The 26,097-nt window shown below is 48.0% G+C and overlaps 1 protein-coding gene across 8 annotated transcripts in view; it reads left to right on the top strand.

Annotated features, from left to right (window-relative positions):
- Positions 1-26,097, top strand: part of ofcc1 (orofacial cleft 1 candidate 1) — a 220,670-nt gene that overhangs the window by 157,970 nt on the left and 36,603 nt on the right. For 6 of the 8 annotated variants that reach the window (XM_038810230.1, XM_038810225.1, XM_038810231.1 and 3 more), the window contains one exon: positions 11,024-11,236. The exons of 1 other annotated variant lie outside the window; for it this stretch is intronic. In XM_038810230.1, the coding sequence (XP_038666158.1) occupies positions 11,024-11,236 (213 nt within the window). Of the gene's footprint in view, positions 1-11,023; positions 11,237-11,854; positions 12,081-26,097 lie in introns of those variants that run through there. One more of the 8 variants, XM_038810226.1, reaches the window with a different exon arrangement.

Below are 26,097 nucleotides of genomic sequence, written 5' to 3'. Positions count from 1 at the left end.
ACTTGTCAGCCCAAGCCTGAATGTTGTGCAGGTCTTACTGCATATGGACAGGGACTGATTCCATACCTGAGGAGTTGCGAATGATGCTGAACATTGTATAATCATCAGCGAATAACCCCACTTCTGAATTTATTTCGGGAGGAAGATTATTGGTGAAGCAGCTGTAAGAAAGTTGGGCCAAGGACATTAAGAACACTGCAACGATGTCCTGAGACCGAGTTAGGCCGGAGAGTGTAACGTTTATAGGATCAGTACCTGCGTAAGTAGCACACGTCTAGCCCACGTCTCTGGCAGAGAGAACAATATAAGAGACATTCACAGAAGCTCCTGGGCAGTGAAAATCTGGGCTATTACAGTGCATGTGTGCATGTTGGAGCTTCTTCAGAGTCTCGATGCAAACCAGCAACACAAATTCAGTACATCACTCTCCTAATGCCAGAAGATCAGGTCCATTAGGTCAGATAACCAAAAGCTTGGCCAAAGAGACAGGTTTAAGAAGTGTCTGAAAGGAGTAAAGAGAGGCAGAGAGGTTTAGGAAGGGAATTCTGGAACTGGGGCCCCTGATGGCATAGTTTTCAATGGCAGAGGGATTAAAATGGTGGATAGACGAGAGGTTAGAAACCTCTGTATCATTGAGGCTCTTTCAACCAATCAGAGTGAAGAATCATCACTGAGGTATGCAGTGTCTAAATCTGATGGTCTTCCGCCATTTGAACGGACTAAGGAGGCCAATATAATGAAGATTCGCTAAACTCAGTTTCATACACACACACATCAGCTGACACAGTGAACCACCCACAGAGTGAAGGCGTGTTACTGTTGCCAGGAAAGTGGACATTGACTTGTTTGATTTGGTGCCTCTAGTCACACACCAGCTGGAGATTGAAAGAGTGGAATCTCTTGGTTCTGGTGCAGGGCAGAGTTGACGTGGTGTCTGCAAAGTGATGTGCGTGTAGTCAATAATACCCCTCACAAAGGGGAAATCTATAGTCTTTGTAAAGTCATGCTCAACACTCCATTCCTTCTCTGTTGCTGGGTCAAAATCCTGCAACTCTCCATAACAGCACTGTGGGTGTACCTACACCACATGGACTGCAGCGGTTCAAGAAGACAGCTCATCACTACCTTCTGAAGGGTAATTGGGCGACATGGGAGCACTGTTGCTTCACAGCGCCAGGGTCCTAGGTTTGATTCCCGGCTTAGGTCACTGTCTGTGCGGAGTCTGCACGTTCTCCCTGCGTCTGCGTGGGTTTCCTCCGGGTGCTCTAATTTCCTACAAGTCCCGAAAGATGTGCTGTTCGGTGAATCGGGCATTCTGAATTCTCCCTCTGTACCCGAACAGGCGCCAGAGTATGGCGACTAGAGGATTTTCATAGAAACTGCATTTAATGTAAGCCTACTTGTGACACTAATAAGGATTTTTATTAATTAGGGATAGACAAATGCTGGCCGAGCCAACAATGCCCACATCCCATGAACGAATAAAAACAACTACTTGAAGTATAATTTAACAGAAAGTCATATAAAGATTGGGGATTAAAATAAAAAACAAAATATCAGAAACTAACTGTTTTTCCAGATTCAGTTTGTTCAGAGATTGTCATTATAATCCTTCACATGCATATTTGCAAACAAGTACAGGATGTATGTCATAATTAACAATTGTTCGGGTGCACTGATTGAATAGGCTTGTAGCTCATTGGTTTGCTTGTATTTGTAGTAATCTAACAGAGGAATCTTAGTGGATATTTAAGTTCTTCTTCCTAAGCTTTGTGTCCAGTTTTACATTGCTTTCTTCGTCTATTAGATAATCTTTTCACTGATTGCATCAGCAGGGGGATTTAAACACGGTTGCCGTTAACCCTTAGACCAGCATCTCAAAGGAATTCCAGTCACCTTCGGCAGATCATTCTTCTAAGAGTTCAATTCACACTCAGCAATTCTCAAACGCCTCTAACGTTACAGCAATAAAACCGATATTCGGAAGGAACTTTATGTTGTAATATGCAACCAAATTGAAACATTTAAAAAAATTAAATAAAAAGTTAAATCTTTGCAGAAACCATAAAACTTTCTTCCTCCCTTTCATACTCTTCTATTTTTTTATTAATGTAAGTTTATGGTTTAGTTTTTTTTAATGGTCATACTGGGTGTGATTTAACAAGGAAATTTCTAAGGACATGGTTCTCTGGAAAGATTTCTAAGTGTTGTAGCGAGCAGGAATTGCCGCGAGCTTCCCGGTGCTCGGCCCAGCGAGGCCGGCAACGCTATTCAATGTAAATTGGTCCACTTAACGAGGCCTCACGGCTTCTCGCCACAAATGAAGGCTCGGCAGCTGATTCGCTGGCACCACGCTCGCCAGCTAACAAGGTTGACTTGCAAGGTAACTTGCTCAGCCAACCCCAGGCAGCTCGCAACAATGACGCCGAGGAGACCATGGCCAAGATTCGGGGATGCAGACCTGGGGAGGCTGTTAGACACAGTGGAGACACGGTGGAGGCCAGGAGGGATGTCTTGTTCCCCTGGGGTGCCAGAGGGTTAGCCATATGGCAGCCAGTGCCTTCATACCCGCCCTCCCACCACTGTGAACCACCCGTGTGGCTAACGATGCCCTCTCCGTGTCTTCTCAGGAAAAGCTCTCCCACAATTGGCTGGAGAGGCTCCAAACTGGCGGTGGTGAGCTAAATATCATGTTCTTCACCACCTTCGGGGTCCTGGTCCTGGAGGTGACCATTGTGGTCGAGGACAGGGCAGTCGCCAACGTGGCGGCTGGCAGATGCCGCAATGATGAAGAACCATCGGGCCCCACCCGGAAGAAGAGCTGTCAAATGTGAGTTGTTATTGTCTTACTGACGGACCCATCCCTCCCACTGACCCCATGCCCATTCTCCCAGGCGGCACCCTCTCCAGCCTCCCAGGAGACCACCTCAGAGGAGAGCTCTGAGGATGCCACCGTACTAACCCCATCACAGCTGTCATTCACCCCCCACCCCCCCACCCTCCACCAGTACAGAATCACACACCTCGGTGGGAAATGTTAGTGGACAGGCTTCTGGGGCACAATCTAGTGAACATCACACTGCTGCTGATGTACATCAGGTGAGGCTCGAATGTGGCGGTCTTCGGGGTTTCAGACCAGCCAGATCTATTCCTGGGGAGGAGGGCGGACGCCCTTGCCTTTGCCTCCCTGATCGCCCGCCGTAGAATCCTGTTCGGCTGGCGGTCAGCAGCACCGCCCAGAGCTGCAGACTGGCTGTCCGACCTCTCGGAATCTCTCCAAATGGAGAAAATCAAATTCGCCATCCGAGGGTCAGACGACAGCTTCCACAGAACATGGGAGCCGTTCACCCAATTGTTCCGGGACCTGTTGTGGCCAACAAACAAGCAGAAGAGTAGCCAGGTAGCCAAGAATGAGGGGAAAGTAGCCAAAGCATGAGAGGGAGAGGTAGACCGGGAGAGAGGGGGGAGGGAACAGCTGAACCTAAGAGGAAGGAAAGGCGAACCACAGGGTGGGGGGAGTGGGGCAGAAGCGGGGAGGGGGGGGGTAGAGGGAAGAGACAGGGAACAATAGAGGAGAGCCAGGGAGGGGGAGGGGGAGGGGGAGGGGGGAGGCAGAGAAACGTTAACAAACTCAGCATCCACTGGAACTGAGAAAACGGGGAAGACGGGAGTGCCGCAGAAGCGGAAGTGCGCATGAGATGACAATGTCAGCGAACTCCGTCCGGGAGAAGCAAGGGACAACACCATGGACGGATGCCTACATATGTGTGTAAATAACTTTGCCACGTGTACAGAGCTGCTGCTGTTGAGCGGGGGCACAATACCGTCCGCTGACTGCGCGGGGAAAATTGAAACGTCAGCAGCAGCAGCGACCCATTGCGGGGGGGGGTGTTGAGTGCCCCGATGGGAGGGTGTGGGATGACTGAGGCGTGTGACATAACGTCTAGTTAATTGCTATTGTATATTCTCTTTCTGCACTATGTTAATGTTCACTCTATTTTGCTGTGTTAGGATTATTACTACTTATTATGAAATATTTGGCAAAACTTCAATTAAAAATATTTTTTTTAAAAGGTGAGGCAGGAAACCCCCCAGGCGAACGTCTGCTGCACCCCTCTGGGTCCCAGCCTGATGCTGAACGTATGGTCACCCTGGAGCTGATGGAGATGATAGGGTGCAGCCGGGGCATTCAGAGGGAGATGCCAGCAGATCCATAGCTGCTGGGAGCAGTCCCAGAGGCTACAGGCGGAGGAGATGATACCGGTAATGCTTGGTGCCGAGGCCAACACTGCTAGGGTGGCGACCGCGGTGGAGAGCTTTGTGCAAGATGTCGGCACTATTAGTGAAGGTGTCCAAGCCGTTGCAAAGTTGGTGATGGCTACAGCTGAGGGTCTCGACAGAATGTCTGCCTCGCTGGGGGATGTGACTCATTACTAGGCTGACCTTGACGAGGTTGTGCGGGACATGTCCCGCTCTCAGACGGGAATGGCCGAGGGGCTGCGGAGCTTGTCCCAGTCGCAGGTGGGTATGGCTGAGGTGCTGCAGAGCATGTCTCGGTCACTGAGGAGCAACGCTGAGGGCATCGACATGATGGGGGACTGCCAGGGCTGGCAGAGCCAGATGATGCAGGGGCAGCCAGGGGCTTGAAGGCCATGAGATGTGGTAAGCAGCTGGCTGCCTCCACCTTAGAAGTGCATCTTGGGGACACATCTAGACGCAGTGGTCAAGCTCGGAGGGCTAAACACATCGAGGATCACTGAGGGCACCAGGGGAGAGTGGGAGGGGGTGGGGGAGTAGATTGGGGGTGAGGGGGCTGCACCATTGCAAGGGTGGGAATTGTCAAACACAATGAGCACCTTTGTGCACAACCGGTATGATGCCTCACCTTTTTCCGCAATGCGGGACAACCTCCGCTTCTTTGGTCCATCTCTCCAGGCATCTCCCCCACCCTGTGGCACTCACCCACCCTCTGGCCCTGGACATGTCCCCGGAGCTGTGTCCCATCCAGTGCCAGCCTGGCACTGCCATGGTGCCCGAGTGCCAGAGGGAGAGCCAGGGTGCCAATGGCCTGGGAGACCCGCTCAGGTGCCATTATACCTGGTCTACGTTTGTGGGACCAGTGCTAAGCGGCACTATGTCCAGGTCTCCCAGGCATGGGCATTCATTACTGGACCGCGGGAGAATCGGGCGTCAACATATTTAAGTGAGCCTATTAGTTCTTTTGAATATGTAAATCTGGATCACGCCCAGATTGCGACATCCTGCAAGACCCCATTAGATCTCGCAAGATGTTCCGGGCATCGCAAATCTCAGGAGAGGCCTCTCGGGAGATTAATCTTGTCACGTCACTGAGTCGGGCGTGAGGTGTCTCACCGGGAAGCGTGCAGCGGGAATGCGCAGTCGGGCGTGAGGTGTCCCACCGGGAAGCGCGCAGTGGGAATGCACCGTCGGCAGGACTGGAAGATCCGCTGGTGCGAACAGCCGGTGGATCTCACCCGTTCTCTGCCAGCAGCGGGCGAGGAAAAACAGGAAATAGGAGCAGAAGTAGACCAGACGGCCTGTCGATCCTGCTGCACCATTCGATACCATCATGGCTGATCTCGGGCTTCAGCTTCATTTTCTCTTCTAACAAACGCATCCACGGTCAATCCCATGTCTGTAGCTTAAGATGCAGCTTGTCGCTTGCTAGATGTTGAATGATCAATGATCAAAGTTCAATGATCCCACACGCGTGGTCAAAGTCAGTGAAAGCATTTTCAAATGCCGTATCCCACCAGCTGCACCTAGCCTCAGAGACTGCTCAATTCCCCACACCTCAACACCTCCCATCACTCGCCTACCAACAATGTCGAAAATTTGCATCTTGTAACATTGATATTTCATACACACTTAGCACTGTCACACTCACAACTCCGAACGTGCACATTTGGCCAGCCATTCGACCATGGCTCCAACATCACCCAAGCACACTCAGTGACACTTTTCCTTTCCCTCATGGAACTATAACAGGAAGTGGCAGGAGCTAACTGGCAGAGATCAGGGAGCAATGCTACATGTTCTCATCCCAATGGAGGGTACAGTGTTTACCATCACTGCAGTGGCCATGACTGAAACCAGAGCCGGTGGCAGCACTGGAACCATTGAACGTGACAATGTCCTCATACCTCATCCTCCTCCTCACATTCCACTTCCCCCTCATCCCATAATCTCGTCTGATTTAGAAGCTGCAGATGGCGTGAACTGTCACCTCTTGCTTTCACTCGCCTGACCGCTAAAACAACCATGCCCTTGTGCCTTTCTCCTTTCAGATTTCCCAGGAACTGCAACCTGGTCAGCCAGTGGTGGAAGAGAAGAGGGTAGAAGAGCAGGAACATGATGACGAAGAAGAATCAACGCCACACGCCCTCAGACTCACAATTACAAACTCAGGCTCTGACACCGTGCATGCGTCAGTGCAGTGTTTTTCAAACTTTTTTTTCCTGGTGCCCACTTTTGCAAACCGGCCGACTTTTGGGACCCACAGCGGCCGCCCTTTGTGACCCACGCCACGTTTGCTTACCTTTAATGCAAAAGGGGAGCCTGCTTGGTTCGCACGATCTCACTTCAATCAGGTTCTCAGGAGGAGAGGACATTGTTCATATCAGGTGCAGAGTTCAGCCAGTTCCTTTGTGCCATCTTCACCTTTGTGAGAGCGGAAAATCCAACCTTGCGCATGTAGGTCATTGTGAAGGGCAACAGCAACGAAATTCTTGTTTTACTCAGCACTGCATACTCCTGGGAGATGCTAATCCAGAATGCTGACAGCCGCCTGGACTTGTGGGGTGTTTTTAACGTGGTATCAGAGGTCAGATACAGCAACATAGTCTTTTAATTTGGAGTCAGCTGTAAGTTAATAACTGACTCTGGGGTCTCAACCTCAAAAGGAATTTTACCTCCACCACTTCTCTTTCAAAATCTGAAACTTCTCTCATTTGCCAGTACTTCCCTGCATATAACACACATGGACTTTGCATTTGATTTGCACTGGCACAATCGAGAAAACGATATCTCAGGAAATCATCTTTATCCTACTTTGTTCTCAAGTTAAGTTTCTTCTTTGTATGCTGTTAACCAGAGACCCTGGAGCTTTGAACAGAGCTAACACAATTGCTGTTCTGGCCTGCCCTGGACTCTCCTGCGCAGCTCTCTCCAGCAGATTCAGTTGTGAGATACTGACCAGGAGGTACACTGCATATTTGTGTCTCTGGTGGTCTCTTACTTGTAAGAAAATGATTGATCTTCACTGTCTTCTTACCTTGCTTGCCAGAAGCTAGAAAATTGGAGAAGCTCTCCCCCATGATTTGACGCCAAAAGCAGGTACGTGCAGGGCTCTGTGATCTTCTCACTACTGTCGTTTCTGATTGCGAGACTGCACACGGCCTTATTTCATTCGTATTTAAACAGGAGCGGCGGCCGCAATAATCAATAAAAATGCCAGTTGTGGCCGTTGGGCACTTCTCCCGGGATCAAAACTACCGCGACCAACTACTCTGCCACCCTCCCGGCGCTTGCCGCCCGCCACTGACCAACCCACAAGTCATGACTCACACTTTGAAAACCCTGCGTTGGAGGATAGCCTGGAGGTGAGATCAGTACATGGTAATACCTTAAGCAAGTGCGGCCTGTAACCAGGGTGGCAGGGGCAAAGGTGGCCTGGGTGTCATCTCGCTAGATTGCGAGGCAGAACTGTTTGTGAATGACGGGGTGTCATTCCAGACCCAGAAAAGTCTAGGCACAACGCAACTGAACATTTCCAACGAAGAGTGTAATTGCGCATCTGTGGTGGCTGCCACCTGCTTGCTTCTTATAGAATTTACAGTGCAGAAGGAGGCCATTCGGCCCATCGAGTCTGCACCAGACCTTGGAAAGAGCACCCTACCTAAGCCCTCCCCCCCCCCGGCCACACTATCCCCATAACCCATCAACCCCACCCAACCTTTTTGGACACTAAGGGCAATTTAGCATGGCCAATCCACCTAACCTGCACATCTTTTGACTGGATAAGGTCACCTGAAATACGCGTGTGAAATAAAATGAGAAATGTAGAAAGGAGAAGTTCTGAAAAATTTGTTTTTAGTGATCAAAAGTGTTGGAAGCTTTCACTTTGAGTTTTTAACACTCTGCAGTCAAGTGATCCAAGGAGGGGCTGAAGAAGTTAAGCTGTTTGGCTTAGTATTAATCTTTTGCCTGTCCTAACTTGCTGTGCTAACACATTAAAGCTACTGCACTGGGTGTACACACACACATGTATATAGCAGATCCCTACCCTGCACAGTTTTCAAACTATTTTGTGCTTTTGTTAGAGAATAATATAGCACAGAGGGAGGGCATTAGTGCATCAAATCTGTACCGCCCGACCAATTGGGTCCACTCCCTTAGCCTTTCCCCATAACCGTGCAAATTTATTATTTTTTAAATAGAGAGGCAATTCCCTTTTGAAAGTTACTGTTGAATCTGCTTCCGCCACCCTTTCAGGCCATAGCAACACACTGAGCAAACAAAATAATGTATATGGTAAAAATGAATTCTGAGATTTCACCCAACCTGTGTTATCACGGTAATGAGTCATTGACTAAATTTCACTTCGGCACGCTTTAAAGGCAAATTATGTGAGTTCGTAGATCTGGAGTAAAATTCAGCTTGGTTAAGTTCTGCATGCAGCTATTGCAATGCCAGCTTTATCCTAGATCAGGCATTGTCAAACTCGGGGGCGCGACCCGCGGATGGGTCACAGGCGGGTGTTGGGAGGGTCGCCGAGACGTCCGTCACGGCGCTCCCGATTGCACAAATCCACATGCAACAGCTCAGCAGCTGGCTTTTAATAATGCCGGCTGCGAGCGGCCTTCAAAATGGCCAGGAATAGATAAAAAATATTTGGCCGCACTGCGCATGCGTGCCCAATCATCGGTGCACACTTGTAAAACTGCGTATGTGCACCGATGATAGGGCACGCATGCGCAGTGCGGCCGCATTTTTTTTATATGGTCGCAGCCTTTTTTTTCCAAGTTCGGTGGGGCCAAAGGGACGAAAGGGACCACTGGGGCCCAAAACCATTTTCTACATTTTTGACAGCAACAAACAAGGTAAGAGAAAATGGTGGGTCGCGCAGGTCGACCATTGTGGGCCGCGAAGGTCGGCCGACGTGGACCGCGAATGTCGGCCGACGTGGACCACAAAGGTTAGCCGACGTGGGTCGCAAAGGTTAGCCGGCATGGGTAGCAAAGGTTGGCCGGCATGGGCCGCAAAGGTCGGCCGGCGTGGATCGCGAAAGTCAGCTGGCGTGGGTCGTGAAGGTCGGCCGGCGTGGGTCGCAAAGGTCGGCAGGCGTGGGTCGCGAAGGTCGGCCGGCGTGGGTCACGAAGGTCGGCCGGCGTGGGTCGTGATGGTCGGCCGGCGTGGGTTGCGAAGGTCGTCCGGCGTGGGTTGTGAAGGTCGGCCGGCGTGGGTTGCGAAGGTTGGCCGGCGTGGGCCGCGAAGGTCGGCCGGGTTGGGTCCCGAAGGTTGGCCGGTTGGTAAAAATGGGTCCCCAGAAAAAAAGTTTGAAAAACACTGTTCCAGATTGACATTGCCGTGACCTTTAAACTGCACAGTCCAACAATCCTGGTAACTGTGATGCGGGCAAGTTTGAAAAACATTCGAAAAATTCCACTGCGACGTTCAGGCTCCAAGCTGCCATATGTTTACAATCTGTAATTTACCAGCATGAATGCAAAAAGACTTGAAGGATCCAAGTCGAAGGAGAGTCCATTTTCTGCATGTTACTTATTTATGTGTTTTTGTAGTAGGTGAAATCAATGCAATTGATTTTTTTTTACCTTTTATTCACTCCGCACTCCTGCTAGTCACAGCTGAGAGGAGGATGGGGCTGGATTTGTGGGGCATTTGTGAACACAGAGCGCCTTCAAGAACCTGTCCTACATTTAAAAATTAAAGAAGCCTGCCCAGGGATCATTTTTTGAGATGAGAGTCGTGACGAGCAGTCAGTGCTAATGGCTGGAAATACTTAAAGAATTGCAGTTACATTAAAATAAACCCCATGAGGGATCTGAGCAGCAGCCACTGCACCCAACAAACTCTGCAAAACTTGCAATATGCCAGCCTGTCCTTACTTGCCCGCCGTCGTCGGTTTTAATACTTTTTTTGTGTTCCTGCAGGATGATTTTCAGTGGTGTGTTACCGTTCAGCAAGAAAACATTGTGGTGTCTCCTCAGCTGAGTTGTTGGGGAGACAGTCAATGTGGTTGACGCAATCATGTGCGAACAGCCTTTGACCACCTGGCTGATCAACTGTGCGTGGCTGCACCGTTTAACACTGGCTCATTTGCATCCGTTTAAAGGCGCCCCAGGAGCTGCGGAGCGATGAACTCCATAGAATCACAGAAATTACAATGCTGAAGGAGGCCATTCGGCCCATCAAGTCTGCACTGGCCGTTGTAAAGAGCACCCTACTTAAGCCCCTGCCTTCACGCTATCCCCGTAACCCAGTAAGCACCACCTAATCTTTTGGACACTAGGGGGCAATTTAGCACGGCCAATCCACCTAACCTGCACATCTTTGGACTGTGGGAGGAAACCAGAGCACCCGGAGGAAACCCACGCAGACACGGGAGGAACGTGCAGACTCCGCACAGTCACCCGGGACCCTGGAGCTGTGATGCAGCAGTGCTAACCACTGTGCCACCACCGTGCCACCCTTTGCCACTGTGCCACCTGGCTGCTGGCATGCTTGCACCTCAATTTGTATAGCTGCAGCTTCCCCCCCCCCCCCCCATCTTCCCTGTTTTAGGAAAATCCAGGGAATGCACGCCAGTTGCCTTGAGCAGTCTTGATTGCTTTGAAATGTTTTATTATATAGAATAATAATTTGATGCGGGTATGATTGTTGTGTTCTGTTGAGACATCTTTGAACAATGACTAATCGAATTCATGGGGGGTGGGTGTTGCTGTTTTTTTTTGGGGGGGGGGGTCTTCCCTTATCTCACTAGGTGGCAGTGTACGACTACATCTGGAATGATGAGCTGACCGTGTACCCATCCCGGAGCTGCTGGCCACCCCGGGAGCGACGCCAAACCCCTGGCTCAGAGGCGGGCTGCGGAGATGTCACCAGCACTCGCGTGTCCATCCACACCATCCACCCCAGCGGCTTGCCCGAGCTCTACAGGCATTTCCTTCGGCTGCCTGATGGTGCCATTGTCGAGGTATTTAAAAAAAAAAGGAAAGCTGCGTTTCACAGCCTTGTTGGGAGGGGTGGTTGCAAAGTGGAGCGTTAAGCGAATGAAGCCACAGAGGTGTGTGTCTGTGAGTTGATTGTCTCTCCTGCCTTGACACATCAGGAGGGGAAGGGGGTGGGGGGAGGAAATGCAACATTTGCATGAAAATAGGATGGGTGTCAAAGGTAATCTCAGCCCCCTGCGAGCTCAGGGTATCTCCAGCAATCCGGATTTGCAACAACCCACCTTCATTTTCCCTTTACTGAGCGGTAATGTGTCCCCGTTGTGTTGCACTTTGAGTGTCGATGGAACGTTGTGTTGCACTTTGAGTGTCGATGGAACGTTGTGACATTGTCGCAGCAGCAGCAGCAGCAAGCTACAGTAAAATATTTTACCAGGCGCAGTAAAACGCTGGCAATTTGTAACTCGGATTTTAACGATCAGGAAAATGTATGAAGTTCATTATCCAAATAAATATTTCTTTTTAAATGTATCCAGTCGCGGAAGGGAGGTTTTGGGATAGGGGTATTTTAAGAAAAGTGGCGATTTCTTTTTTTATATACTTGGAAGTTAATGGAAAGTATTGTTCGCATTTAACCATTTCAGTTGGAAGGAACGGATTCAAGAAAGGAAGGACTCGCATTTTCTAGCGCCCTTGACCATGGCAGGACGTCCCAAAGAAACTTCCGACCAAGTTGAAGTCATTTTGAAGTTCAGCCAGTGTTGCAAATGAGACAAGACAGCAGTCAGTCAGCTCCCGCAGTGTTGCTGTTGGCAGATCTTCATCCCATACACTTTTTTTTTAAGTCTCACCACACCAGGGTAAAGTCTAACAGGTTTGTTTCGAATCATAGAATTTATAGTGCAGAACGAGGAGGCCATTTGGCCCATCGAGTCTGCACTAGCCCTTGGAAAGAACATCCCACTTAAGCCCACTCCATCCCCATAACCCAGTAACCCGACCTAACCTTTTTGGAGACTAAGGGCAATTTACCATGGGCAATCTACCTAACCTGCACATCTTTATACTGTGGGAGGAAACCGGAGCACCCGGAGGAAACCCACACAGACACGGGGCGAATGTGCAGACTCCGCACAGAGAGTGACCCGAGCCGGGAATCGAAACTGGGACCCTGGAGTTGTGAAGCAACTGTGCCAACATGCTGCCCTAGCTATCACTAGCTTTTGGAGCGCAGTTCCTTCCTCACCTTGGGGCAGCACGGTAGCACAGTGGATAGCATTGTGGCTTCACAGCGTCAGGGCCCCAGGTTCAATTCCCCGCTCGGTCACTGTTTGTGCGGAGTCTGCACGTTCTCCCCATGTCTGCGTGGGTTTCCTCCGGGTGCTCCGGTTTCCTCCCACAATCCAAAGACGTGCAGGTTAGGTGGTTTGGCCATGCTAAATTGTCCTTAATATCTAAAATGTTTAGGAGGGGTTATTGGGTTATGGGGATAGGGTGGAAGTGAGGGCTTAAGTGGGTTGGTGCAGACTCGATGGGCCAAATGGCCTCCTTCTTCACTGTATGTTCTATGTATACTCTTAAGGAAGGAACTGCCCTCTGAAAGCTAGTGATTCAAAACAAAACTGTTGGACTTTAACCTGGTGTCATAAGACTTCTTACCGTGCTCACCCCAGTCCAACAGCGGCATCTCCACATCATGTTTTCTTTAACCCTTTGGTGAATAGTTTGGGGGGGGGGGGGGGGGGGGGGGGTGGAGGGAGTAAGGATTTCCAAGCTGTGGCTCAAGAGAGGAACATTCTCACCTCTGAGTCAAAATGCTGAGAGTTTTAGCGCCACTTCCGCACAACAGCCACTCCAGCGCAGTGCTGAGGGAGTGCTGGACGGTCAGTGGTGCTGCCTTTCAGGTCAGAGGTCATCCCTGGTGCCCTAGCCAATAATTACACCTCAATCAACACGAGGAATATAAATGATCTGCTCATTAGAACATTGGGAGCTTGCTGTGCACAAATGCTTTGTTGTGTCTTCCACATTGCAATTGTGATTGACTGAAAAGCACTTTGCCACACCTTGTAGTCATGAAAAGAGCTGTATCAATAGAATTCTTTCTTTTACTCTGCCCCCATATTATTACAACTTTTTTCTCCCCTTTTTTAAAAATAGGACAGCACGGTGGCGCAGTGGGTTAGCCCTGCTGCCTCACGTCACCGAGGTCCCAGGTTCGATCTGGCTCTGGGTCACTGTCCGTGTGGAGTTTGCGCATTCTCCCCGTGTCTGCGTGGGTTTCTCCCCCACAACCCAAACATGTGCAGTCAAGGTGGATTTGCCCTTAATTGGTAAAAATGAATTGGGTACTCTAAATTTATTTTAAAAACTTTTTTCTCCTTTTTTTGTGTTTAATTCACCTTTGAAGATGACTTTCAAATCTGTATCTACTGCCTTATCAAGCAGTGCATTCCATCTACTCATTTTGTAAATAAACATTTTCCTCATGTTGCCTTTGGTAGTTTTGCCAGGCAACAAAAATCTCGATCTTTCAGCCATTGCAATCAGTTTCTCTTCATTGACTCGAATGAACCCACCATGAGTTTAAACAGCTCCACCAAACCTTGTCTTAGCCTTCTCTACATTAACATTTACCTTAGCTTCTCCAGTCTATCTAAACAGTAATGCCCCATCTCTGGGACTATTCTGGTACTATTCTGGTACATTGCTTATGCACCTTCACTAAAGCAAGCTTGTGTTTTCGAAAGGTTTAATACAACTCCCTAGCTGTGATGCTCCATGTTTCTATTTATAAAGCCTAGGATCCCAAATACATTATTAACAGGTTTGTTTACCGGTCCGGCCCAATGCTCCCTCTAATTCCTTTTTTTTTTGGGTGGGGGAAGTGGGGGGGGGGGGGGGGGGGGGATCTGTTTAAGTGCGAAGACCCTATAAAATAATAAACATTTTTATACTGTAACTACTTGGAGCTGTCAATCAAACTGCTCTCTTAACAAACTGTTCCCTTATGAAAATGTTAGTCTGTAAAATCAGTCAATGCAGCACAAATCCTATAATGACAACCCAAGGCTTATGTCAACAGGCAGATTTAAATATCAAACACTGATATTATTTTAAACTCCAGACATTTGTTTTTAATTTAAAGAGTAAAATCCATTGACAACTTTGTCAATTCCACAGTTCTAATGTGTTTGGAGAGTTCATTAGACAGCTTGAAAGTTCATAATAATAATAATCGCTTATTGTCACAAGTAGGCTTCAATGAAGTTACTGTGAAAAGCCCCTAGTTGCCACATTCCGGCACCTGTTCGGGGAGGCTGGTACAGTAATTGAACCCGCGCTGCTGGCATTATTCTGCATTACAAGCCAGCTGTTTAGGCCACTGTGCTGAACCAGCCTCTTTGGACAGCACGGCGGGTAGCACAGTTGCTTCACAGCTCCAGGGTCCCAGGTTCGATTCCCGGCTTGGGCCACGGTCTGTCCGGAGTCTGCACGTTCTCCTCGAGTCTACGTGGTTTCCCTCCGGATGCTCCGGTTTCATCCCACAGTGCAAAGATGTGCAGGTTAGGTGGATTGGCCGTGCTAAATTGCCCTTAGTGTCCAAAAAAGATTAGGTGGGGTTACTGGGTTACGGGGATAAATTGGAAGTGTGGGCTTAAATGGGATGCTCTTTCAAAGGGTCGGTGCAGACCTGATGGGCCATATGGTCTCCTTCTGCACTGTAAATTCTATGATTCTTTGACAGCTTTGTCAGCTCCAATGCGTTTATACACATTATAAGCACTTTCATATTTACTTTTAAACAATTCCAAATGGTACCTTACCTCTTGCATAGGTGTACCAGGACCATATCCAAAGGAAAACCCTGGCTGTTCAAAAGAATCCACCTAGATCAGATTAGCTCTCACCAGGTCTAATTTGCATACCCTCCTGGTCAACTAAAATCCCAATTCTGTTGAGCCAGTGAATGATTTAATACCACCGCAAATGAATGCCACCGTAAACCGTGCATGCACGAACCCCGGTACCACTTCCTTTCCCATCCTTGCATAAGTAGTGCCCTTCAGTAGGTAGAGGCTCTCTGTGATGGTGAAAATCTGGGCCAGTGTTCATTGTAAGAAGTCTTACAACACCAGATTAAAGTTCAACAGATTTGTTTCAAACACTAGCTTTCGGAGCACTGCTCCTTCCTCAGGTGAATGAAGAGGTATGTTCCAGAAACATTCTGGTAGTATGACTAGAGGTACTACGGTACCTGGGAGTGTGAGCTATCATTGGTGGAGAAGGCCCGCTGCTCATTGGCCCAAGTGTTTGCATTTCATTGGTCAGAACGTAAGGTAGCTCCGCCCAGTGAGGCGGGGTATAAGAACCCATGTTTCCCAGCAGCCGGCTTTCTTTCTGTACTCGAGCTGCTGGGGAAACATTTTGTTGATTAAAGCCTTCAATTCGGACTACTTCCTCGTTTCAGTAGTTATTGATCGCGCATCAAACATATATATATAGACAAAGTCAAAGATGCAAGACAATACTTAGAATGGGACCATTTGCAGGTAATTAAATCTTTACAGATGCAGAGCTAGGGGTAACCCCAGGTTAAAGAGGTGTAACCTGGGGTAACCCCTACCTCTGCACACCGACCGCTAGTGTTTGAAACAAACCTGTTAGACTTTAACCTGCTGTTGTAAGACTTCTTACTATGCTCACCCCAGTCCAACGCTGGCATCTCCACATCAGTGTTCATTGTGTGAAACAGTTCCAGCGATGCTGCAAGATCCAATTCATTACTTCTGGCATTTTTGGTAAGTTTAATTACATCATGCCCAGCCTTTGCAAACTGGCACCTATTGATTTGGTGTCCTCATTGCACAGCACTATGTGGGAGGCACGCCGATACTGAAGGAACTCTGCTTCTTGATGTGTCATACGGTATAGCTATTATGGTTTTATCTCAAACTTGGCACTAACCAGAACAAAAACTAGCAACCCGTTGTGCTGGGTAGGAATAGAGGAACAGAACTTGCCCATTCAGCTTCTTGAGCCCCATTCAGTGAGATTGTCATTGATCTGTATCCTAACTGCCTTGGCTTCATATCCCTTAATACATTTGTCCAGCAAAACATATAATAATAATAATCTTTTATTGTCACAAGTAGACTTACATTAACACTACAATGAAGTCACTGTGAAAAGCCCCGAGTCGCCACATTCCAGTGCCTGTTTGGTAATGAGCCGGTACGGGAATTGAACCCGCCTTGCTGGCCTTGTTCTGCATTACAAACCAGTCTAGTGCACTGAGCTAAATATATAACATACTGACCTCATACTTAAAATTACAAATTGAGTTAGCATCTGCTACTTGTTGTGCAGGAGTATTCTAAACTTTGACCACCCTTTGTATGCAAAAGTGTTTGCCAACTTCGCTGTGGAGTAGCCTGGCTCTGAATTGATAGTTATGGGCGGGATTTTTCCAGCCACTTCTGCCAGTGGATCGTCCGTTCCCGCTAACGGAGAGCTCTCGCCGTGGGTTCCTTGGCGACAGAGGATGCGAATGACGGGAAAGCCCGTTGACAGCGGCGGGACCTTAAGGTCTCGCCACCGCCCAATGGCAGATGGCCTTCGCCGCCACAAAACTCATACGGGGCATGGAACATACCACCCTATGTGCCCTTCTCTTGGATTTTCCCACCAGCGGAGGAAGGAATTCCTCAGTGACCGCGGCATGGTGGTTAGCACTGCTGCCTCACAGCGTCGGGACCTAGATTCGATTTCAACCTCAGCTCACTGTTGTGTGGAGTCTACACGTTCTCCCCGTGTCTGTACGGGTTTCCTCTGGGTGCTCCGGTTTCCTCCCACAGTCCAAAGATGTGCAGGTTAAGTGGATTGGCCCCTTAGGGTGGGGTTTCAAGAATAGGACGGGGGATTGGGCCTAGATAGATACATGACACACGCATATTGACTCAGAATTTTAATGATTTACCCAGACTCCTCCACAGTCTATATATCCTGGAACAACAGAATCAGTGGCCATCAGATTTAATAGATTTCATAGAATTTACAGTGCAGAAGGAGGCCATTCGGCCCATCGAGTCTGCACCGGCTCTTGAAAAGAGCACCCTACCCAAGCCCACACCACCACCCTATCCCCAGTAACCCCACCCAACACTCAGGGCAATTTTGGACACTAAGGGCAATTTAGCATGGCCAATCCACCTAACCTGCACATCTTTGGACTGTGGGAGGAAACCGGAGCTCCCGGAGGAAACCCACGCACACACGGGGAGAACGTGCTGACTCCGCACAGACAGTGACCCAAGCCAGGAATCGAACCTGGGACCCTGGAGTTGTGAAGCATTTGTGCTAACCACCATGCTACCGTGCTGCCCACCATGCTACCTCTTCCTACTGAAGGGCACTACTTATGCAGGGATAGGAAAGGAAGTGGTTCCAGGGTTCGTGCATGCACGGTTTATGGCGGCATTCATTTGCGGTGGTATTAAATCATTCACTGGCTCAACAGAATTGGGATTTTAGTTGACGAGGAGGGTGTGCAAATTGGCAATCTTGCAGATGGACCATCTCATACCTTTTAGGTCTCACACTTTAGTGTATCACATTTCAATGCGATCAGTTTCCAAAGCGAATTGCTCCCTTGTTATGCACTCTATCCAGAGGAAACAGCCTCTCAGCATTTACTCTGTCAAGTGTGAGTGAGAGAAAGGCAGACAAACGTAATTTCTTGACCATCAGCTTTTAAAATCTGACCTGAATGTTGTGATTCTTTAACGAATCGCCTTGCATTTTCTCAGATCTCTCGTGATAGCTCATCTATCAAATTAAAAATGTTGCACTGAACATGTGTCAGTCGGATTGGGAACTCTAGTTGGATGTATTTTGGGAGGTTGCATAATGATGACTTCCTGTCTCCAGCTGGACCTGCCTTGCTCATCTCCCATTGGTCACATGTCCATTGTCACGTTACACTGACGTCCTGTACCAGTTGAATAGCAAACCAACTTTTATTTTATCCAATTGGTTGACTCTTGTCCGTCAGTCTCTTATTTTTCCATTGCACCTTTTAACTTTTCTCTCATGTTTCTTGCCGCAGCACATTAGAAATCACCTTTAATCTCTGCAGACATTAGGGTAATCTGGGGGGATTGGCAATCCTGCAGATGGACCATCTCATACCTTTTAGGTCACACACTTTGGCGTATCACATTTCAATGTGATCAGTTTCCAAAGCGAATTGCTCCCTCGTTTTACACTCTATCCAGAGGAAACAGCCTCTCAGCATTTATTCTGTCAAGTGTGAGTGAGAGAAAGGCAGACAGACGTAATGATTCAGTTTTGAATAAATACCGGTACAATAGTGTGGTCCCGGCAGAAAAACCCCAAGCAGCAGTGGTGTTGCTATGAGCAGTGTCAGCTTTTCCCCGAGTTTAAGCCATTCAGTGAAACGTTTTTAGGACATGTTGATCGGGATGGGTTTATTCTTGAGTTGGTGAGGCAGAGTGACCTTTGTGACGGGGTCACAGGAAGCTACAGCAATCGCATTGGCATTGGCGCCCCGGTCACTGAGCCTGACCAGGGTCATGTGGCCACTGAACATTTGGTCAGCCGCTGATCATCAGAGACTTGACCAACCACGCTGCGGGGGGTGATCCGACCCCGGGGGGGGGGGGGGCACGGTGGCCCGGCCCACAATCGGGGCCCACCAATCTGCAGTCGGGCCTGTGCGGTGGGGGCACTCCTTCCTGCCGCGCCAGCCCCTGTCCGGCTTCACCCTGTTTGGCGCGGAGGAGACGCCCTCCTGCGCATGCACCAGAATATGCTGGCGGTTCTGCGCATTTGCGGGATCCGCCGACCCTTTGGCGCATGCGCAGACTCGCGCACTCCCTTCGGCGCCGGCTGGTGCGGCGCCAACCCCTCCGGCGTCCACCTAGTCCCCGGAAGTGCGGAGGATTCCGCTACTTCCAGTCGGCCCGGCGCCAGAGTGGTTTGTTTTTGACGCTGGTGTCCGGCCATCCCGCCGATTCCGGAGAAGCCTGCCTCCGATCTTTAATAATCACATAAATAACTCAGAAAAAAGCAACATATGTTTTAGAGCTGGGCGGTGGAAAACAGAGTAAATGCTGCAGGAGTACTTTGGGAGGTAGAACAAAAAGAGTAAATAGCGAGAAATAAGATCCAGTGGGGAGACAGCTCAAAGTTACTTGCACCTTTGGTAGAGCAGCAAATAAATATTCATATAAATATCGTGCCAGTGAGCCCTTTATGTTTTATCATCAGCAAGTTATGTAGTATTTTTAATTTAGTCCTGTGATGTGTTGCTTCAGCATTTTTGTTGTGCAACAGCGAGGGATTAATGTGTATCTAGACTTCAATTAGTATCAAAGATATATCCTGCTCCAGCAATGAGGGTGGTTAATAACGAATGATTGATAAGTAGTCAATGAAGCAAAACCTGGACAATATCCAGGCTAGGGCTGACAAGTGGCAAGTTACATTTGCATCACGCAAGTGCCAGGTAATAACCATCTCCAGCAAGAGGGAATCTAACCATTGCCTCTTGATATTCAATGGTGTGACCCTTGCAGAATCCCCCAGTATCAATATCCTGAGGGTTACTATTGACCAGAGTTTAGATTGAAGCAGCCTTATAAATTCTGTGGCCACAAGAGCAGTTGAGGTGCTGGGGGTAACTCACCTACCCAAAGGTTGTCCACCCATCCGCAAGACTCAAGTCAGGTGTGTGATGTAGCACTGTTGCTTCATAGCGCCAGTGACCCAGGTTCGATTCCCGGCTTGGGTCACTGTCTGTGCGGAGTCTGCACGTTTTCCCTCTGTCTGCGTGGGTTTCCTCCGGGTGCTCCGGTTTCCTCCCATAAGTTCCGAAAGATGTGCTGTTAGGTAATTTGGACATTCTGAATTTTCCCTCTGTGTACCCAAACAGGTGCCAAAATGTGGCGACTAGGGGCTAGTCTAAAAAATATGTTGCTTTTCACTGTAACTTAATTGCAGTGTTAATGTAAGCCTACTTGTGACAATGAAGATTATTATTTAATACTCCCTACTTGCTTGAATGAGTGCAGCTCAGATAACTCTTAAGAAACTTGACACTATCCAACACAAAGCAGCCCACTTCATTGGTATGCTATCCACCACTTTTAACATTCACTCCCTCCTCCACTGAGTGTACAGTGGGAGCAGTTCATAGAATTGCTACAGTGCAGAAGGAGGCCATTCAGCCCATCAAGTCTCCCCCTGCCCTCCGAAACAACACTCTACCTAGGCCCACTCCTCTCCCCCCCCACCCCCATCCCCACAACCCCACGCATTGTTCATGGCCAATCCACCTAAACTGCCCGGGTGGGATTACTGGTGTGCCGCCCCTCCGCCGGCAGCGAGATTCTCCATCCTGCCTGCCAACCAATGGGTTTTCCCATTGTGGGCAGCCCACTTTGTCGGGAAATTCCCGGGCGTGGTTATGCTGCTGGCTCAACAGAGAATCCCGATAGCGGAGAATCCAGCCGCACATCGTTGGACACAAAGGAGCAACTTAGCATGGCCAGTCCACCTCACCTGCACATCTTTGGACTGTGAGAGGAAAGCGGAGCACCCGGAGGAAACCCACGCAGCCACGGGAACTCCATGCGGAATTGTACACAGGTCCCTGGCGCTGTGAGGCGACAGTTTTAACCGCTGTGCCACAATGCACTTCAGCAGCTCACCAAGCTTCCTTCGACTACCCTTTCCAAACCTCCGACCCTTACCAGCTGGAAGGTCAAGGGCAGCTGATGGACAGAAACGCCACCTGCTGCAAGTTCCCTTCCAAGTCACTCACAATCCAGAATTGGAAATATATCGGCGCTCCTTCACTGTGGCTGGGTTAAAATCCTGGAACTCCTTTCCTAACAGCAGTGTGGATATACCTTATCACGTGCACTGCGGCGGTTCAAGAAGCCAACTCACCAACACCTTCTGAAGGGAAATTAGGGAATGGCAACAAATGTTGCCCTCATTCCACAAAAGAATACATTTTTAAAAAATGTGTCACTGTTGGAGCTTGACAAGGGCAATTGAATTGCCCTCTCTTGTTTAGGCTGTTGACATGTTAACCCTTTCCAGGAAATACAGTATTGGCAATCGGTTGGATTGTATTCCAAGTCTTAGTGAAAGTGAAGCTTTTGGAAACATTAGAATAAAAATATATTTGCCCAAAATGTATATCAACATTGTAAATGTGGTGATGAAGGTTGGTATTCAGTACCTCTGGTAAAATCACCAACATGTTTTCTTTATTAGAAATTGCCCCTGTTTTTGTAAGAAATACCAGACAGGAAATATTTGTGAATACATTTACAATGCCGTTGTCTATCCTGGAATCCAGCAATCCATTTGTCAATTCAACCATCTGTTTAAATTGGTGCTCCTGTAAACAAGTATGGTCACAGGGAAGAATTCTGATTCCTTTTAATATTCCATCCTTCAGTCTGTTTTCTAAAAATATGTACATACGAATTCTGATGACAGCATCAAAGATTCAGGTCGGAGGAACTCAGTGAAGCTGACAGGAGGAGGAAGTCAAATTAACATGGGCATTTGAAATGACAAGCTCACCCAAGCCTTAGCCGAGATAAATGACTTTCTGCTGATGTTAAATCACTTCCTTGACATGGTCAGATGTTGCAGCTCCTCCCTGCCAATTCCCCCGTGGGCCAATCGGCTGTGACAATCAGAACTCAAAAATAAGTATTCACCTAACACATATGGACAGAAAACTTCCTGTTCCAAACCAGTGAGGGTGATTTTAAACTGCAGGCTGTCCATTTCTAGTCTGAGAAACAAGCAGTTGACCTTTGAAACTTGGCGGTGGGGGAGCTCCCAAGGCCCACCTGTTGCAATTCTTGTCAATTTCCCGTGAATGGCCAAGGAGCCTTGTTTGAAGAGCAAGGCTGCTCAAATATGCCAACGGGGGTCCAACACCAGCTGTAGAACCCCGCTGCTGCTTTCAAGGTACAGACGGGCAGAATGGGCACACTCCCGCCATTTGTGCCAAGTATTGAGTGACCTAGCCAATGGGCCTTTCAAAGGGTTGAGGGCAGCGGCTGTAGAATGGTCCAAATCTGCCTTTGGCTTCTGCTGGCTTGTGCGAGAGCGCCGCGCCTTGCATGGAAACTGGTCAGTTCCTTGCACTCCCACAATGGTAAAATGTGGCAGGAGAAGAATCCCCGTTGGAGAGAGTCAATTCTGGATTTGCAGGAAGGATGGGCAGAGTTTGGCGAGCACTTTGAAAGGGAAAGGCAAGGTAGAAGTGGGGCGGTAGCTTGCAAGGACAGAGGAACCGGAAGACCTTAGGTGAGGGTTAGGGCGATGATGGTAATTCTCAAAGGAAGGACAAGGAATTGTTCATGATATATTGGCTAGCGGGGGGTGGGGGGGGGGGTGGGGGGGTCCAGAAAAGGGATTGGGTGTAGATCAATTTAGGGAAAATTAGTTCAAGGAAGAAGGAGGTGGTTCTGGTCCTCAAGGCGAGCTCAGTAATGGCATAAGTGGAGGTAGGAGAGAAAGTTGCAGGTTTACAGCAAGGTCAAGTCTATACCTCGGGAGGAAGTTAGCTTTTGTGCAAAGGGAATGGGAGCAAACAGCAGAGGCAGTCTATGAGCTCCTTGCACTTGGTGGTGGAAAGTGTAGAGAGCAGGAGAGTTGGTTGGTTGTTGTATAAAGGAATTGGGGGCATTTTTGTACTGCAGGGTTACCCTGAAGCAGTCAGTGGTTTTGCCAGAGTGGGACTACACTGAGGGGAATGACTAGGATGTGGTGAAGTAAAGATCTTGTTGAAGTTAGGGGGGCACCGATAGTCCAGGTCATTTAAGTGGTTGGGCAAATTAATGACGTCTGCAGACGTCTTGTGGGTAGTGGAGGATGAAAGCTACGCAGCGGGGAGTATGAAAGTTAGAGAGACATGAGGGAGATCCTTTTTCTCAGGGGTGCAGTGTGTATTGGCTTTGGGATGCCACAGTTTGGCCAGTGTCTGTGAGTTTGTATTGGCTCAGATATTTGGAACAAGGTCATTAGCATTACACTTGAATTCTCCTTCAGGCGCTCTGCCCAAAGAGAAAATTGGCGACCATGGATATCCATTAGATTGGTCCTCGGTAAAGTACTGCCGTGGTTTGCCATTGCCACCTGCAGTATGACTGACCAGGAAACTCTCCCGCTCGTTACCGCCTGCCACCAGGATTTACAGGCTGGTAATCAACCTATTTGGCCATGTCATGAATGCACCTTCCATGTTCGTCAAGCCCTGAAGTGGGACTTGGACCTGGAGATTCTGTCTCAGAGGTAGGGACCTTACCAGTGTGCCACAAGACCTTCCATTGCATTTGGATCAGGAATCCAATACAGTAGATTTTAATGAGAAGCAGTCTGGTGCATTGGAATTCTGTACTTGAATCGGATAATGTACTTATGTGGATCTGAATATAGATTAAATGTAACCGGAAGGCAACAAGTTACTTGGAAAGAAAGGAAGATATTAACTACTGAACTGAACTGGAATTATCTATGGTGAATTGAACAGAGCAATTGTGGCATTGCAATGAACTGCACATTAAACTGCACGGTGATTAAATAATTTAAAATTACAATAAACCCTAAATTTGCTTAAAAATATGGAAAAAATGGAAAATCTGTTAAAGATTAAACCAATTTGTTCAAATTAACCCAAGGAGAATTCTTTCTAATAGCAAATACCATGATTAGCAAGAACAGGGACTACAGTGAATACAGTTTAAATGCTTGGACTTCTATTGAAAATGACAGCTACTAAAAATAATTAACGTTTGTAAACACAGTATGCAGGAAACAAGTGAATCTTGAAATATCATTGAGATTATAATATGCTATCATTAAATCATCCAGTTTAATGGTTACCTTCCAGTACAAAAAAGGTAACAACTTTTTTTTTTGTTTGCATTAAGTTGCTAATAATCTCTTTGATTAGCACTGACAGGTCGCATGCTGTGATGTGATTAACAGCCCCTTTCTAGCTAATAGAGCCACACTGGATGTCAAAGCAGGACCATATAAGGCTCGCCGTCATTTGCTGCTAGGCCGGCCGATGATGTCGATAGAGGCACGCATCTGCAAATACAACACCCCAGCTTGAAAAACACGATTACCTGAAGCAGTCCGCTCGACATTGCTCGCAGCTAACGGCGACGCGCCTATTGCTGTCGAAAATTGCACATGTCACAGTACAAATGGGATGTTCAGCAATACCTGAATAAAACACTCAAACGCCGTTGCACCATTTGGATGCTTCGTCCCATTTATAACGTTTCATTTCCTGAAATTAAATGAAAATCCTGGTTCAGGAAATGAAAACGCAAGTACCGCATTTAGACTTGGTGACTTGTATATTGTAGCCTTGGTTCTCATTAGGGTGTGTTGCATCAAGCCACTTAAGCTTGGCTTAAGACTAACTAGTTAAAAGGGAAATTCGCAATCTTGTGGGTGGGTTTAGTGGCCACAGAGGAGTCTAACCGAGAGGCATAAAGGAAGTAGTTTTATTGCAAGGTAAACTAGACACTCCAGGTCCCAGCCGGGATTATTAATGCTCGGCTCCCATCTGGGCCGGCTTTAATGCTAGAGTCCATTTATTCCGCTAATGGGTCCCCATCCTTCAGCGGGGAAGCACTGTTTGATCCTTCCCTGTAGGCCTTGTGGGGGTTGTGGGGGTGAGGTTCGATTTCCTCTGCCACTTTCCTACTTAGTCCAGTAACGAAATTATAGACGCATCCTTTTTCATGCCATTCATGATTTTTACCCATTTGGAGAAATCTTCCTCCTGGGCATGTTACAAGGGAATCTATGGGTGGCAAGTTAGCACAATGGTAGCACTGCTGCTTCACAGCGCCAGGGTCCCAGGTTCAATTCCTCCTTGGGTCACTCTCTGTGCGGAGTCTGCACATTCTCCCCGTGTCTGCGTGGGTTTCCTCCAGGTGCTCCAGTTTCCTCCCACAAGTCCCAAAACATGTGCTGTTAGGTGAATTGGACATTCTGAATTCTCCCTCAGTGTACCCGAACAGGCAAGTGTGGCGACCAGGGACTTGTCACAGTAACTCCATTGCAGTGTTAATCTAAGCCTATTTATGACAATAAAGATTATTGTTATCATTAATGTTGTTGAGCATAACATGAAGTGCCCTCAAACAGACATGGAAATCCTAATCACCGAGTTTTATATTACATATTATATTACTATTATTGTAACAAGTAGGCTTACATTAACACTGCAATGAAGTTAATGTGAAAATCTCCGAGTCGCCACATTCCGGCGCCTGTTCGGGTACACAGAGGGAGAATTCAGAATGTCCAATTTACCTAACAAGCATGTCTTTCTGGACTTTTAGCTGAACATGTATAGTGTCTGGATTAACACCTTTTGAATGACGTTCTCCACAGTGTTGCAGACAATCGCACAAATGATTAATGCTAATTATTTATGGCTTTGTGTCCTTGAGAGGCTTGGCAACCAGACTCAAACTCTCCAAACGAAAGCTGCGCGTGAGATTTGAAGATGCATGCATGCCTACCCTGGATATAAAATAGGATGCAATATGCTGAGTGACAGTTCAGGGAATAAAACAGCAGATTCAATCCATTCTCTGAAGCAATCTTGACATTTTGGTTTTATTATGACCGAGCAACATCCAACATTTTCACAGTCATGAGAAGAGGCTGTTTTTATTTTACATATTTAACACAATTTCGGAAGAAAATAGGCACTTGCTCTATTTATAAAGATTTGTTGAAACAGAGTGCGCTGACGGCCCACTCGATGGAATACTAGAAAATGGTCTTATTGCTGTTTGATGTC

This window comes from Scyliorhinus canicula, chromosome 10, assembly GCF_902713615.1.
Source record: "Scyliorhinus canicula chromosome 10, sScyCan1.1, whole genome shotgun sequence".
NCBI classification, from domain to species: Eukaryota; Metazoa; Chordata; class Chondrichthyes; order Carcharhiniformes; family Scyliorhinidae; genus Scyliorhinus; species Scyliorhinus canicula.
The sequence above is the reverse complement of the archived record's forward strand: the minus strand, read 5'-3'. Positions and strand labels throughout refer to the sequence as shown.